At 40.3% G+C, this 19,315-nt stretch overlaps 3 protein-coding genes across 3 annotated transcripts; all 3 read left to right on the forward strand.

The window, feature by feature from the left end:
• LOC310691065 (olfactory receptor 14I1-like) lies at positions 1 to 939 on the forward strand (the record flags this gene model as incomplete). Its single annotated transcript, XM_083470665.1, has 1 exon — positions 1 to 939. The coding sequence occupies one exon, from the start codon at positions 1 to 3 to the stop codon at positions 937 to 939; it is 939 nt and encodes a 312-aa protein (XP_083326791.1).
• Positions 940 to 6,134: 5,195 nt separating this feature from the next.
• LOC310692523 (olfactory receptor 14I1-like) lies at positions 6,135 to 19,023 on the forward strand (the record flags this gene model as incomplete). The annotated part of the gene is made up of 2 exons (XM_083473467.1): positions 6,135 to 6,428; positions 18,382 to 19,023. 2 exons carry the CDS (start codon positions 6,135 to 6,137, stop codon positions 19,021 to 19,023), a joined length of 936 nt encoding a protein of 311 aa, XP_083329593.1.
• LOC310691061 (olfactory receptor 14A16-like) lies at positions 11,443 to 12,381 on the forward strand (the record flags this gene model as incomplete). Its single annotated transcript, XM_083470661.1, has 1 exon — positions 11,443 to 12,381. One exon carries the CDS (start codon positions 11,443 to 11,445, stop codon positions 12,379 to 12,381), a length of 939 nt encoding a protein of 312 aa, XP_083326787.1.
• Positions 19,024 to 19,315: the final 292 nt, after the last annotated feature.

Below are 19,315 nucleotides of genomic sequence, written 5' to 3' on the forward strand. Positions count from 1 at the left end.
ATGCACAATCTTACCTCCATGTCAACATTTCTGCTGCTGGGATTCTCAGACATTCGAGAACTGCAGATCTTGCACTTCTTTGTTTTCCTAGCATTGTACATTATAGCAATCATAGGGAATCTCCTCGTTGTGGTTGCAATTGTCCTTGATCACCAGCTTCACACACCCATGTACTTCTTTCTACTGAATTTGGCTATGCTGGACATTGGAATAATTTCCGTCATGGTACCCAAATCAATAGTTCTTTCCCTCCTAAACAGCAGGTTTATTTCTTATTTTGGATGTGTTGCTCAAGTTTTCTTTTTTATGTTATTTGGAACATCAGATTTTGCTCTCCTAACTATAATGGCACATGATCGCTATGTTGCTATCTGCAACCCATTACAATATGAGTCAATAATGCACAAAGCAGCCTGTATTCGTATGGTAGTGATTGTGTGGACTATTTGTGTTTTATATGCTGTGTTACATACTGGGAGCACCTTTGCAAATACCTTCTGTTCTAATGCTGTTAATCAGTTCTTCTGTGAAATCCCATCATTACTGAAGCTCTCCTGCTCTAACTTCTACCTGGTTGAAGTTGGGCTTCTTGTGCTAAGCTCTGGTATAGCACTAGGTTGTTTTGTTTTCATAATCTTAACATATATGCAGATCTTTTCTACAGTGTTAAAAATCCCCTCCGTTCATGGAAAGAAAAAAGCCCTCTCCACTTGCCTTCCCCACCTCACTGTTGTCTCTGTGTTTCTTTTAAGTGGGTTGTTTGCCTATGCAAGGCCTCCTAGTGATTCTTCTTCCGATCTGGATATAGGTGTGTCTGTGATGTACACCATAATTCCTCCCACATTGAATCCATTCATCTACAGCATGAGAAACAAAGAAATCAAGACTGCTTTGTGGAAACTCTTAAATTTTGGGAAATCTTCTAAAGTTTTCTCCTGAGTTGTTCTGTGAAAATGGGATTTTGTGGTCTTCGGTATGAGAATGGTTTCCTTTAAATAAAGCGCCACACACATTTCAGTAACCAGCAAACATTACTTCTATCACAAATATTACCCTCTGCCCACTCTAGCCTACATTGAATTTCTTTCATCCACCATTTTTCATATTCATAGTTTGGCTACATTCAACCTAATATCAGCTGAGTTATAATCTATGCAGAAATCAACATGGCATTCTAATACTGTCTGAACTTTATTGATTAGGTTCCTTTTCTAAACACTGGTGTAGGTCTCATCCCTTGCCACTACCAATAACAATGGGTGAGAATTTCACCTCAGCTCTCATTTTAAACTGAATCTATCAAATTCACACTTTCAATATACGAACTTAACCACAAATTCAGTTCTCTGAATTTTCCAATGAAGTTTGCCCATAAGCCAATGTTTTAGAAAAATCCATATATTCAGGGAATTGAATTTATGGTTAGAAAAATGTGCAACTGAGATAGGATCTTTCTCTGGGACCAAAGAGAAAATGTTTTTGGACAATGTCAAGGAGTTTTAAAAGATTGGAACTTATTGCTACTTTGCTTAGAGAAATTTGTTACTTTGCATTTTGTAACATTTTATTTTGTAACTAGTTTAAAACATTTTTGCAGTAAAACTTTTTGGAATTCATTCTTGTGGTGGAGCTTATTCACTTCTATGGTGCACAAGATCCAGAGCAGGAAATTCCACTCTAATATCTCTAACAAGAGGTGCTGAGGAAACAGGAAGGCACATTCCTTTCTGTTAGTGCTTTGACTTGGGAAGCCTCACACAGATCCCATGTCAACTTGGGGAAATCCAGAATCCACCCTTCTGCCTCCCTCAAGGCACCCTGCTTTGGCTCAGGATGAATTTGGTATTTGTCTGAATTCACTGCACACATCCTTCATATTAAGTAATCCATGCTCTTTTACAAGACAAATATCACATAAATTGCAGGTCTCCAGCAGGATGGAGGACCCAGAGTGCTTCTACATAATACAGTGGGGTTTTCTTATTTCTTGGACAATAGCACAATTGGAGGTTACCAGAGTCTGTGTGACGGTAGCCAAGCTATCCCTGTCCATTAAAGACAATAGTTGTGCACCAGCTGAAGCTTGGCATAAGCACTTCAAGCCACTGACTCCTGATCCCAAGTGATTACGAACCTGCTCCTTTAAGTAACATTACTCCACCTGGTTGAACCAGTTAGAATATTCAAGGGCAGAAGACTGAAATGTTATAGCCATCTTCAAATATCCAAATATCCAAAGAGCTGTCACATGGAAGATGGCACAAGCTTGTTTTTCACTGCTCCAAAGGGTAGGATTCAAATTACAAGAAAGGAGATTCTGATTGAACATTAGGAAGAACTTTCTGATGGTAAGAGCTGTTGAACAATGGAACCGACTACCTCAGAAGGTGGTGGACTATTATTCATTGGAGGCTTTTCAATAGAGGTTGGATGGCTCCCTGTCAGGGATTATTTACTTGTTATTCCTGCATTGAAACGAGTTGGGCTATATGGCCATTGAGGTCCCTTCCAACTGTTCAATTCTAGGTATAATTCAATGCAACAATTCAAGCAAGAGGTAACCAGAACATGGATTGCTGTGAAAGACTATCTCTATACATAAATGGCAAGAGCTGAGTAATCAGTCAAAGCTGGCAGAATACATTCCATGTCACCAAGTGACAATGGTGGATCAAAGATCTCCTTCAAAGTCGTGCAGTTGGCCCTTTTGATGGGGGGTATTGGACTGTAAAAAAATGGTCGAACCTCATGGTTTGAAGCTTCATAATGATGATGAAGATGGTTTTACTGTACTTTTATCAGTGAGGTCAGGAAAAGCTGTGTGTGGTGGACATTCCTTTGGTCAGCCCCCTGAAGACTCAGTAGCCAATCACAGTAAGGTGAAGTGCTTGTTAGGATATTTCCGTTCCGCCTTAAAAAGGGGACAGGCTGTTGTGAGTCACAGCCTATGTATTTCCTGTTCACAGGATGTTTCTGTTTTGTATATGCTTTCGTTTTCTCTCTGTGCCTGGACATCAAAGCAGGCAGTCATGTTTTCTCTTTGTTCTGACCAACGCTGAATAAAGTTGTAAATAATGTTCTCCTGAGTGCATCTGTACGAACTCTGCTGATAGAGCGTGCATCAGTCCTTGGAATGTGGAAAGCTATTTCCGAGGCTTTTGTCGCTAATTGATTGATACTGCGTTTCTACGGGAGGTTGATGGATCGTCCAGAGACAGTGTGGGGCCATGATGGCTTTTGTCTCCCTGGCAGTATCCCAACAGTGCTAGCCAATCAGGGGGGAGTGGAAAAGTAAAAGGTAAAACCTGGCAGTTAAAGTGTTAGATAGGGCTTGGATGGGAGAATAGCTGAGCAGCTAGAGGTTTGCTAGGCAGGGCAAACCAGATTATTTTATAAAACAATTATAACATATTATATCATAAAGGGGGGCTAGATGTGTTTTACTAGCATGGTGGGACAAAGAGCCATTCTAGGATGAATCAGATGATTTAGGAACACTGTTAAAGTCATAAGTAAAAGTCTTAAACACTTCTTTAAAAAAAAAGAATTTGACCAAAATCAAGCTTGTACTTTACCAAAGTAACCATCAAGCTGTAACGCTCATTGGGTGTGTATAAATAAAATACCAGTTTTGTTTTAAACATGTCTAATTTAATTTATTCCCACTTTAAGGGATAAGTGGTCACAGATCATGAGTGAATGCCTGGAACCCCATGGGCTCCTGCCACCGCTCAGCAAAGAGAGAGGGAGGCACCCAACTTTTGTAACAGTATGTTTTATCTGTATGGTGGACAATTTACCAGGCAATCCAATAAACTTTTTAAAAAAACATGGAAAGAAAGAAGGCAGTCCTCAGACATCTTCCAAGTACCATTGGAGAACCCATGTATGGATTGATTCATAGATATGCAGACAAATCCTCTTTTCATGTTCCAATGTGCACATAGGTCTGCCAGAATAAAAAAAATTCCTTCCAGTAGCACCTTAAAGACCAACTAAGTTAGTTCTTGGTATGAGCTTTCGTGTGCATGCACACTTCTTCAGATACACTGAAACATTAGTTGCCAGATCCTTCTATATAGTGAGAAGGTGGGGAGGGGTGTTACTCAGAAGGGTGGTGGGAATGGGAGATAGGCAGATAGCTGAGAGAGCCTGTTGATGACTCTTAACGACTGTAATAGGTCTTACAGGAAAAGGCAAGGGGTGAGAAGGTGAGAAATGGTTTAGTCATGTATAGTGAGATAAGAATCCAATGTCTTTGTTCAGCCCAGCTCTCTCCATGGTTTTAAGTTTGGTAATGAGTTGTAATTCAGCAGCTTCTATTTCCAGTCTATTTCTGAAATTCCTTTGTAGTAAAACAGCTACTTTGAGATCTTGTATAGAATGTCCTGGGAGATTGAAGTGTTCTCCTACTGGTTTCTCTGTTTTGTGATTCTTGATGTCAGATTTATGTTCGTTTATTAAAACCATTAACGGTTTATTAAAACCGCTATCTGCCTATCTCCCATATCTGAAGAAGTGTGCATGCACACGAAAGCTCATACCAAGAACTTACTTAGTTGGTCTTTAAGGTGCTACTGGAAGGAATTTTTTTTATTTTGACTATGGCAGACCAACACGGCTACCTATCTACAATAGGTCGGCCAGGGTCAAGATGGAAAACCTCTCTGTATACGCAGTGCGATCTGGAATCCTCTATAAGACAGTGAGCATATATTAGTTGCTTACATTTGTGACAGAAACAGAGGAAACAATAATTGGGGAGTTCTGGTTCTGATCAACTGTTTTGGACTCATGGGAGCAATTTGCCACAATGCCAAAGCACATATCCAATTAAGCTCCTTCTAACACACACACCTTTTAAAAACCAGTTTATAAATACATCTGTTATACAATATTCAGGCATGTGCCAGAAGAAGAAGAAATCATCTCAGATGTCTCAATGAATGTCTGACCAGTCATGGCCTATAGTAGTGAAATGAAAAACTTCACTTACCCAGGCTGAAACTGTTTTAAAAGGAATAGGTAAGTGGTTGGGGTGGTTTTTAGCTGTGAACTTAACAATACCTGTGGCAAGAAAACTGTAACTCCTTATTTCTTCGCATCATTCTTCATCACCACACCTACATCTTTCTGCATGTTACTCTTACACTCAGTGCTTTTCTTGGGGGGGGGAGAGATGCATGGGTATGCATACCCCTAAACATTTTGTGAATCTAAGTTTGGCTAATTCAGGGGCAGTATTTCAATATGAGTAGGAAAGTGAGAGTACCCCAAACATTTTATATATATATTTTTTTAGGAAAAAAAGCACTGCTTACACTGCATTTTGACCTAAACAATTTCTCAGAACTGAGGTTGATGAATTGAAAGAAAAATAATACAAGCATGTTACATTAACTAGCATTCCTCTATCTGTGGAATGTATCAGAATCAGACTCGGAAGAAAAGGTGGTAACACTCAAGTATCTTTGTACATTTAAGTTGGAAACATAACAAATCTAAGAATACTGCAAATTGTGATTCCACATACCCACCCATCTCCAGTAGGGAAGAAGTGGTCTCAGATTAAAATCAGTCTCTCAACAGTATATTGCTCACAGGGCATAGGCAGATTTCTGATGAACTATTTGTGGATATTAGCTGGCTGAAGAAATGTTTGCACCAGTTGTGTTTTTTAAAAAATCCAGATTAGGACTTCCACCCAGTCAATATATATTGTTTACATTGTGTGTCTTTAGTCTGTCCACCTTATCTGGCATCCTGCATAATTGGAGCCAGCAACTGATTGGTGAGCTCCTATGCACATATAAATGTATGCTTGTAACTTCCCTTTCTGATGCTTCACTGAATGCATAGATGCCAGGGGAAGGATTTTAGGGAGTATAGACTCACCACACCTTGCCTACATTTGCAAATGGTGTGTGTGGGGGGCACAAGTGGACAGGGATTATCTGATGAGAAAACAGAGGGGACAACAATTATTGCTGATTATGCAAAGGAATATTTGGTGGACTTGATTTCTAGATCAAAGCAGCTCAGTTTAAATTAAATTGATGAATCAATAATTGTACACTAATAGTCCTTATCCTCTTGCTTGTACAGGTAACATGTGGATAAGTGCTGCGAACATAATGCACAATCTTACCTCCATGCCTGCATTTCTGCTGCTGGGATTCTCAGATATTCGAGAACTACAGATCTTGCACTTCTTTGTGTTCCTAGCCTTGTACTTGATGGCAATAATAGGGAATCTTCTAATTGTCATTGTCATTGTCCTTGATCACCACCTTCATACCCCTATGTATTTCTTTCTAATGAATTTGGCCATCATGGACCTTGGAACAGTTTCAGTTATGGTGCCCAAATCAATGGCTATTTCCCTTTACAACAACAGGTTAATTTCTTATTTTGGATGTGTTGCTCAGGTTTTCTTTTTACATTTATTTGGAATATCAGATTTTGCTCTCCTAACTATAATGGCACATGACCGTTACGTTGCTATTTGCAGACCACTGCAATATGAGACAATTATGCACAAAGGAGCCTGTATACGGATGGTAGCCATTGGGTGGATCACAGGCTTTCTTGCTGCCATGTTACATACTGGGAGCACCTTTGGCAATACCTTCTGTGGTAATTCTGTCAATCAGTTCTTCTGTGAAATCTCAAAATTACTGAAGATCTCTTGCTCCGACTTTTACTTAGTTGAAGTTCGGGTTCTTGTGATAGCCTTTATTATATCAGTAGGATGCTTCATTTTCATCATCATAACATACATGCAGATCTTTTCTACAGTGCTCAGAATACCTTCTTTAGATGGTCAGAAAAAAGCCCTCTCCACTTGCATTCCCCACCTCACTGTTGTCTCTTTGCTTATGTTCACTGGTGCCTTTGCCTACGCAAGGCCACCCACCGATTCTTCTTCTGATCTAGATATAGTTTTTGCTGTGATATATACCATAATTCCTCCCACATTAAATCCATTTATTTACAGTATGAGAAACAAAGAAATTAAGACTGCTTTGTGGAAACTGTTCTATAAAAATAGTGTTGTATACTGTTCTATATGTTAAAGTTTGGCAATGCCATTTTTAACCCAGCAACACAACTTTTGGTAGAGTATCTGCTTTCCATGCAGGAGGTTCCTGCCTTTACCCCTGGCAAGTCCTGGCTGGGGGATAATGATTCCACGTCTGAAGTCATAGAGGATTACTGCCAGTCAGTGCTGACAATACTGAACTAAATGGACCCAGTGAAATAAGTGTAAACCAGTTTGTTCTGTTCCTGAATCTGTGATACAAATCATTCCACAATTCCTCCACCTCATTTTTCATATAATTCATCATCAATTGATCACGCATTTCACCATCTTCTCAAGACAGTGTATTTCACTTACAAGTGATACATGTATACGACAATCGAATGTAACCATATTAACAAATATTCCATGTAAACATTTAGTTAGAAAAAGAAAATTGAAGAACATAAAATGTATCATTTCCCCAAAATGTTCTGAACAGAACATGACCTTGTGGGGCATTTTGTTCTTGATCATTCTACAATACTATAAAATTTATTTTTGCATAAAAATGTCATCTGGCAATTTTCTTTCTTTTATTTTTTAATATTGAATAGTAGAACCATCTAATTTGAACTTTTGCTGTCCAGTGGGTTGTGTTTGCGATAAATTATCCCTCCAAGAGCTGCATGCCGGAGCTTGGCCTCCACTCTTAGTCTATTATACTCATACTACACACACCGGCGGACATGCAGCACACAAACCTACAGACATGGACACACACTGATCATAAAAAGAAAACAAGAACACAAGCAGCCCCCCAATTGACCCAGTGAGACAGTTCCCTTCATGCGCAGATAGCACTTGTGCAGAGCAAATTTTCACACATCATAGCACAGGACTGCTTGGAGATTGGGGTGACAATATGATAAAATTTATACATTCAGAAATTACTAAGCAAAATATTAAATTATTATATGCTATTACGACAGAGATGTGCATAACATTATGCAGAACATTAACACAACAAATCTTTAGCATCTCCACTCTTTTCAGTTCACACAACCATCATTTCTAATGTATATGAACACCCTGAATGACAGGAACCCACTGGAAACTAAAAGAAAAATACAAGGAACAATTACTGACCACATACCCCATCATTCATTAATGGAGGCCATTCCACATGTACTATACTGTGAAGGCTTGAGATCAGTTTACTTGTGAGCTTGCTATACCCCATTTATGCCCATCTGACTGTTTTTGTCTGTGGAACTGGCAATGTTACAGGTGCCACATACCGGTAATTTAGGACTAAAAAAGAAAAGAAACTGTTTTTAACTGTTTTTATTAATAATTATATATTTCTTGTTAGCCATGTGGAGGCTTTATTACAATCAAGTGGTATATAAACTTTGTTAACTGAAACAAATAAACAGAGGTTATTCCTACAGCAACTGGGTCAGATAGGTCAGTCTGGGACTGACTATCCCAAAGTCACACAATATGTTTTATGACTGATTTTATCCATGGTCTCTCACAACCTACTCCACTTAATATTCCTCCATTTTCCCCCCACATACTGGGAAAATGACATAGAAGTGAGTAAACTGGGGGGATGGAAGTAATCTTTTCTGATAGGTCTGGAAATGTATTGCAGATAGAGGCACATGACGGCAAATAAATAAATAAAAAATGAAAAATGGAATGGTAGTTAGAATTCTCTTCAGTTAGAATTACTGCAGCCAGGTTTTGCACTAAAGGAGTCATATTGAAGGGCAGCCCCATGTATAATGCAATATAGCAATTCAGCCAGGATGTAACCAGGAAATGGAGAGTTTGTGAAAGCCTATCTCTATCTAGAAATGGCTACAGTATTTGGATATAACTAAATAAATAGCCATAGAGTGATCATTTTTCATGTACTGAAGCACATGTTGTATCTGTTGTTGTTTGTTTGTTTCTACTACCAAAGTCGAAGCAGCAAAATTGCCTTGAGGATTCAGATCAGCTCTGCTGCGCTCTTGGGAGCAGGATCCCAAGATGCCTAAACAGAATTAACTAACACTCCCTCCCATGCCTGCTGGCACTAATAGCTGATGCTACATTTAGTGACTATTACCTTTAAACATGGTGTCTTTTTTAAAGGGAAAAAATACTCGGTTACATGTTTGGGGGTACGTGCCAAGGGAAGGTTGAAAGTGCTTGGTTGAGAAGGTACATGGGCTCTCGCATCTGAAGCATATCATACCCTATGAATTTTACACTTGAAGGTATTTCAATTGCTTGCCAACTTTTTCTAACTGGATTATAATTTTGTTCGATTAAATCCAGACTTGGTGATGCTATTAGTAGACCCATTGACTGCAGAGGTTCAGTTGCAAGTATATGACTAAATGTGAGTCCAACCCAATACGTTTGATTATAGTTGTATAATTGTGAGATCTGGTACGTCACATTGAATGGGAAATTGTGACAAAAATGGAAGTGCACAAGCCAAGTTATAAAAGACGATATAAGTATTTTATTATTCATGTGATAGTAATAACCGCAAAACCAATACTGTGTGGTGAGCTTTTATGTACATGTATGTGTATGTAGGCTTCTCTTTTGGATGTTCCATCAAACGCACAGATATTAGAAGAAGGATTGAGGGGGTATAGTCTATACCCTCCAACATTCCTCATATGAAACTAGGGATATTCTGTTTACATAAGTGTCATTCCACCCCATGCCCATTAGACAAAGTCAAGTGAACACCTCAAGCAGCAAATGCTGGGGATTGGTGAAGCAGCAGTGAGGTTGGGAGGTTAGGGCGGCGTGTACAAGGTGCCCTGCCCTGTATTAACTCATTGTATTCTTATAAGCTGTTTAGGACCATGCCCTCACAATGCGACATACAAACAAGAGCAAGGCAAGATATAAAGGTATAATAGCTACATGACCAAACATACAACATACTTTAAGAAGCTGTCCTGTAAAACCCAATTATGACCTAAGTTAAAGGTAGCATTAAACATAAAGGTCTTCACCGCTTGCCTAAGTGCCTGTACACATGGGGTAAGGCACAAGTCAGTAGGAAGGGAGGGTATGAGCTCATGATATAATAAGCCAGAAAATTAACAGTGAAATATTTGATTTTCCTATCCCTTATTTTTGCAGTCCCAAGCAGAAACCGACCTACCAAACCTTCAGGGAGCCTCTGTTCATGCTGCGTGTTCTGTCTTCAATTTACGGAGGTTACCTAATTTGTGCAGGCCTGCTGCAAATTATCCCAAATTAAAAGCATGTGCATGTGTGCATAGTGATAACAAAGTCAGTTTATACGAGCTCCAATTCCAGTTCTTACCCGGGTGCTGCTGCAAGCCACTGCCAGACTCAGGAGCACATATATATAATGGGTATAACAGTAACCTGCCATTTGTTTTGGCTAAAAGAAGTAGATTGATTTTGAGCACATATCTCTGAAATTATTTGATGATATGTGTTGTGCTCTTAACTCTTAATATTGTATAGGTCACATGCAAGGACATGCAGATTGTTCTGAGTAAACCAGCGACGTAGCGTGGGTTGTCAGCACTCGGGGCAAGGCAAGTAATTTGCGCCCCCTAACCCCTAACCTGCCACCGCTGCCAGCTTCTTCTTGCTGCTGCCTGGGCTGGGGTATTTACGGTAAGGTAGCCACGGCGGCGGCAGCGGTGGGTCCATGTCAGGTGATCTGAGGCGAGTTGCCGCTGGCGCTGCCGCCCAAACGATGCCGCTTGCCTGGAGGAGGAGGGAAGAGAGGCGAGGAAAATGCAACATGGCCCAACAGCTGCAGCAGCAGCGGCGGGGCTGTGAGGAGGGGCTGCCTGGCGTGCCCTCCGTGGCCCTGACGTGTGGGGACCGCGGCGAGCGCTGAGAGCCGCTGCCAGCTCGTCGGTTCCGCGAGACATGGGGCTCTGCTACAGCCTGCGCCCGAGGCTCTTCGGCGACTCTGGAGGCGGCGAGTGCGCCCCCCCCAGATGTTGCGCCCGGTGTGGCTGGCCCCCCCTGCACCCCCCACGCTATGCCACTGGAGTAAACAAAACTGCTCTGCAAGAAAGCTCACAATGCAAGTTGAAAATCAGTGTTGCTGGGAGCAATTGGGACAATCCTGGATAAAATGAGAAGCCAAAATGACTTCTGTAATTCCAGGAGTGTCCTGGGAAAATTGTGACACTTGAAGGCTATGCTAGCCTCCCCACACCATGCACAAATTTCAAATAGGTGCTGGGGGGTGGGGTTCAGTGACAATCCAAGGGGGAAAGCATAGAATGCATGGTGGATTTGACTGTTTAAAGGAACTTTGTTTAAATTAAACGGGTTAATAAATATTTATAAACAAACAATCCTATCTTCTTCCTTGTACAGGTAATGTGTGAACACGTTGTGTGAATAAAATGTCCAATCTTACCTCCATGTCTACATTTCTGCTGTTGGGTTTCTCAGACATTCGAGAACTACAGATCTTGCACTTTTTTGTTTTCTTGTTGTTGTACTCGGTGGCAATAATGGGGAATTTTCTCATTATTGTAGTAGTTGTCTTCGATCACCACCTTCACACCCCCATGTACTTCTTTCTCATGAATTTGGCCATGATGGACCTTGGAACAATTTCTGTCATGGTACCCAAATCGATGGCTATTTCTCTTTTAAACAGCAGGTTCATGTCTTATTCTGGATGTGTTGCTCAAGTCTTTTTTTCATATTTATTTGGAACATCAGATCTTGCCCTCCTAACTATAATGGCACATGACCGCAATGTTGCTATTTGCAACCCACTCCAATATGAGTTAATTATGAACAGAGGAGCCTGTATACGGATGGTAGTCATTGTATGGATTATCAGTCTTCTTAATGCCACCCTACATGTTGGTTGCACCTTTGCAAACATCTTCTGTTCTAATGCTGTCAATCAATTCTTCTGTGAAATCCCAAGGTTACTGAAGCTTTCCTGCACTGACTTTTACTTAGTTGAAGTTGGGTTTCTTGTGCTAGGATGGAGTATAGGGCTCGGTTGCTTCATTTTCATCATCATAACATACATTCAAATCTTTTCTACAGTGCGTAGAATCCCTTCTGTTCATGGTCAGAAAAAGGCCCTTTCCACTTGCCTGCCTCACCTCATGGTTGTCTCTGTGTTTATGTTCACTGGAGTATTTGCTTATGCAAAGCCACCCACAGATGCTGCTTCTAATGTGGACATAGCTTTTGCTGTGGTCTATACCATCATTCCTCCCACATTGAATCCATTCATCTACAGTATGAGAAACAAGGAAATAAAAACTGCTATGTGGAAACTCTTAGATTATGGGCATTCTTCTAAAAATATATTTTGAGTTTTTAAAAATGGGATTGTATATTCAATGTGAATGTTTTGATATACAGTTTTTAAACTAGCACTAGAACCTTGGGGTGGACATTTGCTTTGCATGTAGGAAGTTCCTGCTGTAACCCCTGGCATCTGCAGGTGGAGGAATGAATGATTCCATATCTGAAGCCATAGGGAGCCACTACCAATCAGTGTCAACAATACTGAGCTAAATGGACCAATGGGTTGATTCAGTGTAAAGTAACCTCCTGTGTTCCTCACTCTGCAATGCAAATAGTCTTATAATTTATTCACCTTATTCTCCATGCCATTCATTGCCATTTGTTCATCCTCTTCACCCTTTCCCCCCAAAAAATGTGTTTTACTTACTACTGATACAAGTATAGTACAATTAGATATACTGTAATTATATCAGCAAATACTATTTCCAATGTCTTTAGTAAGAAAATGAAAGTTCAAAAGCATAAAATGTATGTCCCCAAAATAATTATCAATTTTATTATATTTTTGCTTGCCACTCCAATCTCTGAGAAGTGTGAGATTCCAGGGGTTCCAGGAATTTATCCAGGGTTAAACTCACAGTACCTAGGAACGTAACCTGAACTCGTGGTGCGTTCAGACGTAACCCCCACTTAATGGAGGTTGCCTATATAGAGCAATCAAATGTAACAAATATTCATTCTAATAAGAAAAAGTGTTGAAAAATGTGTAATTTTCCCATCAGAATTTTCAGTTTTACTGTAGTGTAGACAGAATCATACATTTTGATTGTGATCATTCTAAATTATAAAACTTGTTTTTTGATAAAATAATATATGATGTTGCTATATTCCTTCTCTTATTTTGATGATATTAATTGCTAGAAACATTTCCCTTGCCATATTCCATCTTCCCATCAGTCACCCTGGAGACTGCCTCTACCTCTGGAGTTGTTAGGATCCACCTCTGGCTCAGTCCATTGGGATTTCTTTCCACTAAATAGTGCCATTCACCACTCTAAGAGATACTGCTGTCAAAAACCCAGCCACCCTTGCAGTTACTTCCAGGCTAACATAATTAACAGGAAACTAAAATATTATCTTAAAGATATCAAAATAAAACATTACCAAAGGAAATCAAATGCAAAATGCACATTTAAAACAGCACAATTAGGAAGATAATATTATCATAGATACCACGCTCTCAGTATCCAGTATCCAGTAACTAGTTGTAATTGCACACTCTAACCACGATGTGCATTCCCTGATGAACCAATTTATCATAGTTGATTCTTCCATGAAATAATCCATCATGGAATGTGGTATTCTGCCCCCACACCCCGTTCACACAAACTCTCACCTTCGCATTTTTCCAGCACTTTTATTACAGGTAATCCTAATGTCCAGTTTGCACATTGTGGTCAAATATGCAAACATTATAAACTAACTAACTAACTAAATAAATCATACCCTCACAGCAAACTCATGAAGTACATTAGACTGAGAGGCAGCGACTCAGTGAGTTTCATAAGCTGGGTGAAGGGGATAATCTTTTCCTATAGGTCTGGAAATTTATTGGGTTTCTTGTTAGCAGTCCTATGTAGCACTTTTAAGATTCACCAATTAAGTTTGCTAACCTGTACATACTTATCACAGCTCATTGGCCACTCATTCATGACATTCTACAAGCCTCACTAGGTCCAATGAGCACCAATTGCCACCAACAGAGCCTGTTATATTAACAGCAGCGGCATTTACAGGGTACCCTGTTAAAGGGGTCTTGAGGGGGAAGTCTCTGTCCATATAGAGCCAGAAGTGGTTGGCCAGCGGGCCATAGAGGCCCCCCCCCCAACGTTTGGGTTTCCCCATCTCTGAACTGCCCTGAGATCTCTGGGTATAGAGCGGTATATAAAGGAGGAGGAGGAGGAGGTGTGTTTTGCTATGGACCCTAAGGATCCCTGGGGGCAGGGACTTTGTGGCTGGGCATGCAACTAGTCCTCCAACCTCAGCCATAGACACTGTTGGTTAATGGAGTCAAAGGCAAACGAGAGTGAGACCAATTAATACAGCACCCAGGGTTTTGTTTGTTTGTTGCTAACATACTTTTGAATAAGATAAGGAAAAACAACACATTGATCTAATGTGTTGTATCTACTGTGGAAACCAGCTACAGATAGGACCTGCCTCTCTTTGATCCACACATAATATAGTTTTGAATATAACAGGCTCTGTCAGTGGCAGTTGGTGCTCACTGGACCTAGTGAGACTTGTAAAATGTCATGAACAAGTGGTCAATGAGCTGTGATAAGCTGCGTCGGCCTGATTATAAGTCCAGGGAGTAGACCTGAGTGAAGCCTGCAAAAGCTCCATCCCCCAGGCCACCCTGGATTGGCAAGATGCTCCGCGGTAGCCGGGGAGGAACCCAACAGTCAGGGCAACATGGCGAGCCTCCAAGGCTTAGGGAAGCACTGTGGTGGGCTGCAACCGCCACTCACCGTGGAAGAAGGGTAAGTGGCCATTGTCACTTCACTGGGTAAATGTTATACTCTAGCTCTCCTCTGATCCTTGCACTAAAATTTTGCATGGACTTGTGGACTTCCTTACAGATTCAATAGTTTTCCCAAGGGGTGTAAAACAAGATTGATTTTGTGTCCCACTCTTGTATAATTTCTACATAAATACTTCTTTTCCCTACTGTCAATGTAGAAGCAGTAACTTTCAACAATGTTTTCAGATCAGCTTTGCTGGACTCTTGGGAGTAAGATCTCAAGATGACAAATAAGACTTAAAAGAATGATCGTTCCCATGTCTACCGTTGCTAATTTAGTGACTATTATCCTCACATATGCAGTCTATTTAAAGGCGGGGAAAACGGTTACATGTCCTGTGGCAAGTGCTGCAAGAAGGCCGAAAGAGCTTGGTTGAGAAGATGCATGGATTCTGACATCTTTATCATATTGTCCCCTAAAGTAGCTGGAAAGGAAATTGAATCTTATCATTAAAGGTATTTTAAAACGATTTAAGGTGGTTTGGTAGTTTCCTTCTACTCTGATGTAATCTAGATGTGTCTATCAGCATTTTATTTTCTTCTCATCTTTCAATTTTAAAGGAGTCTTAAAGGTAAAGGTAAAGGGACCCCTGGCCATTAGGTCCAGTCGTGGCCAACTCCAGGGTTGCGGCGCTCATCTCACTTTACTGGTTGAGGGAGCCGGCATACAGCTTCTGGGTCATGTAGCCTGCATGACTAAGCCGCTTCTGGCGAACCAGAGCAGCGCACGGAAACGCCGTTTACCTTCCCGCCGGAGCGGTATCTATTTATCTACTTGCACTTTGAAGTGCTTTCGAACTGCTAGGTTGGCAGGAGCAGGGACCGAGCAACGGGAGCTCACCCCACTGCAGGGATTTGAACCGCCGACCTTCTGATTGGCAAGTCCTAGGCTCTGTAGTTTAACCCACAGTGCCACCCGCATCCCAAAGGGGTCTTACATACTCTTGAATGCTGATACCAGTCCTTATTAGAGTGCTCAACTTTAAAATGAACAATGACCACCTGGTATATTAAAAAAATTCCTAATGAATGTTCCAAAGGCAAATAGATGTAGCTGATGTAGATATATTGCATCATTCAACGGTGTGGTCCGTTTGTGATGCGTGTATGATGGAACTGGGCTGTGTTCTGTTCCAATCAGTCTGTGTGCTAGAAAAAAGATCCCGATCAAGGCCACAGCTTTCCCCCCAGTAACTGCATAATTTGCAGCAGGTCCCCCCCCCCCCCATGTCAGAAAAACAAAAGTGATGACATTAAAATTCATGCTGACAGAACTAGATTTGTGTTACATTTCATGGGGACACAAATATACCCCAGATCATTATCACCCACTGAAGTATTAGAGACATATATAGGCACCAACAGTACCACTACCAACCTGTGAAATTCATCAGAAGATTTTATGTCAGGGGTCAGCAGACTTTATCAGCAGGGTGGTGGTCCGCTCTCCCTCAGACCTTGTGGGGGGGGCGGACTATATTTTGAAAATAAATATAACAATGAATGAATTCCTATGCCCCACAAATAATCCAGAGATGCATTTTAATTAAAAGGACACATTCTACTCATGTAAAAACATGCTGATTCTCGGAATGTCCGTGGGCCGGATTTAGAAGGTGATTCAGCCGGATACGCCCCCCCAGGCCTTAGTTTACCTACCCATGTTTTATGGCAATATAATACATTCAATTTAATATTTATCTGTAGCAGACTACATTCAAAATAGGCTGTTTCCTTAGAATTCTGTCTTATTAACAAACACATGTATACTCTGTTACTTACCATATTTTTTGCTCTATAAGACTCACTTTTCCCCTCCTTAAAATTAAGGGAAAATGTGTGTGCATCTTATGGAGCGAATGCAGGCTGCGCAGCTATCACAGAAGCCAGAACAGCAAGAGGGATTGCTGCTTTCACTGTGCAGCGATCTCTCTTGCTGTTCTGGCTTCTGAGATTCAGAACATATTTTTTCTTGTTTTCCTCCTCCAAAAACTAGGTGCGTCTTGTGGTCTGGTGCGGCTTATAGAGCGAAAAATACGGTAGTTCTGAAAAACCAGGAGCACCTATAACTGAGGATAGCAGTATGTTATAGTTTCCAATTTCAATACCTGACATATATATATATATATATATATATATATATATATATATATATATATGAGAAAGATTAGGTAGTGGACTAGTCATGTAGATGTAGACAGTATTTTGCAAGATAGACATATAGAAGAACCCTAATTCAGTGGTATACAAAGTGCTTTGTATGCAAGATCTCCCCATTTGACAGATGGTTTCAGGTTTGGGAGCTGCCAGTCCAACACTGTCTTCTTCAAGTGATATCTAAATGCCATATAAAACATATGTTTAACATCATGATTATCTCTTCAAAGATTACTATAGTGGTACCTCGGGTTACATATGCTTCAGGTTACATACGCTTCTGGTTACAGACTCTGCTAACCCTGAAATATTACCTCAGGTTAAGAACTTTGCTTCAGGATGAGAACAGAAATCGTGCAGCAGCGGTGCAGGAGCAGCAGGAGCCCCATTAGCTAAAGTGCTGCTTCAGGTTAAGAACAGTTTCAGGTTAAGAACCGACCTCCAGAACGAATTAGGTTCTTAACCTGAGATACCACTGTATAGCAGATGAGGGTTTGAATTAGGCCACAAGAGATGGGACAGCTCTACAAGTGACATTAATAGCAGCTTCCTTTGTGGGGCAAAGCAACTAAAGGAAGTAGTTAAAAAAACCCCAGATAGCTTCATGTTACTGCAAGATTACTTAGAGTCCCCCAAACATGCAGACTGAGCAGAAATAGAAAATATTAGTTAATATATAAAGTTTGGAGTGAAATCAGTGTTTGAGATACTTTAGATACTTTATATAATAACAGATATGCAAGCTTCAATTTACAAATGGGCTATTTTGGCATAATCTTTAATCTCAATTGTTTTTACACTACTTGATTAGCAAAAGAATGGGGAATATATAATTAAATTTCAGGAAGCATTTTTTTAAAAAATGTTCTATATTCTGATTTTAATCTGTTGGGATCAGCCCAGAGTGGCTGGGGAAACTTAGCCCAATGGATGGGGTATAATAAATAAATGATATGATTAGCTCATTAATCATTATTAACATGTTTTAGCTTCTTCCTCCAACAGAGAGAATGCAAATACTGAAGAAAAAATGAGCAATCTTACTTCCATGTCAACGTTTCTGCTGTGGGAATTCTCAGATTTCCGAGAACTACAGATCTTATACTTCTTTCTGTTCTTAGGATTGTACTTGACCACCATGGCTGGAAATCTTCTCATTATTGCTGCAATAGTGCTAGACCATCACCTCCATACACCAATGTACTTTTTCCTAACTAATTTGGCAATGATGGACATGGGCTCTGCTTCTGTCATGATGCCCAAATCATTAGCCAATTCCATCATGAACAGCAGATCTATTTCTTACTCTGGGTGTGTGGCCCAGGTTTTCTTCTATATGTTCTTTGTAGCAGCAGATTTTGCCATTCTAACAGTAATGGCACATGATCGCTATGTTGCCATCTGCAACCCGTTACAGTATGAGACAATTATGCACAAAGGAGCTTGTATTCAGATGACCCTCATTGTGTTAATTGCTAGTCTTCTTCATGCCATGTTACATACTTGTAGCACTTTTGCAATCACCTTCTGTTCAAATGACGTCCATCAGTTCTTCTGTGAAATTCCAACATTACTGAAGCTCTCCTGCTCTAATATCTACCTTGTCGAAGTAGGGGTTATTGTGTTAGGGTGTTGCCTGGGACTAGGATGCTTCATGTTCATTATCATAACATACATGCAGCTATTTGCTACAGTGCGCAGAATTCCTTCAGTACATGGTCAGAAAAAAGCCCTCTCCACTTGCCTTCCCCACCTCACTGTTGTCTCTTTGTTTATGGGCACTGCACTCTTTGCCTATGCAAAGCCTCCCACTAATGCTTCTTCTGATCTGGATATAGCTTTTGCTGTGATCTATACTGTAATTCCTCCTATGTTGAATCCATTCATCTATAGCATGAGAAACAAAGAAATCAAGACTGCTTTGTGGAAACTCTTAGATTTTGGGCATTCTTCTAAAAATAGATAAATATATATATATTTCTATAAAACGACATCTGCAATTCTTCCTGTGAATGGTTGGCCTTGCAATGCCATTGTTCTTTGACCCTCTCACCTTATTATTCATGGAATTCTTCCTGTGAATGGTTGGCCTTGTAATGCCATTGTTCTTTGACCCTCTCACCTTATTATTCATGGAATTCATCCATTTGTTTTTCATCGCCCACTTTTAAAATTGTATCTTTCATCTGCAACTGTTTCAATGATCAGATCTAATTCACCACGTGTCTTCTTAGACGTAATACCTAAAGGAGAGACAT

Source organism: Podarcis liolepis, assembly GCF_965112155.1.
Source record: "Podarcis liolepis genome assembly, chromosome: 13".
Classification (NCBI taxonomy): Eukaryota; Metazoa; Chordata; class Lepidosauria; order Squamata; family Lacertidae; genus Podarcis; species Podarcis liolepis.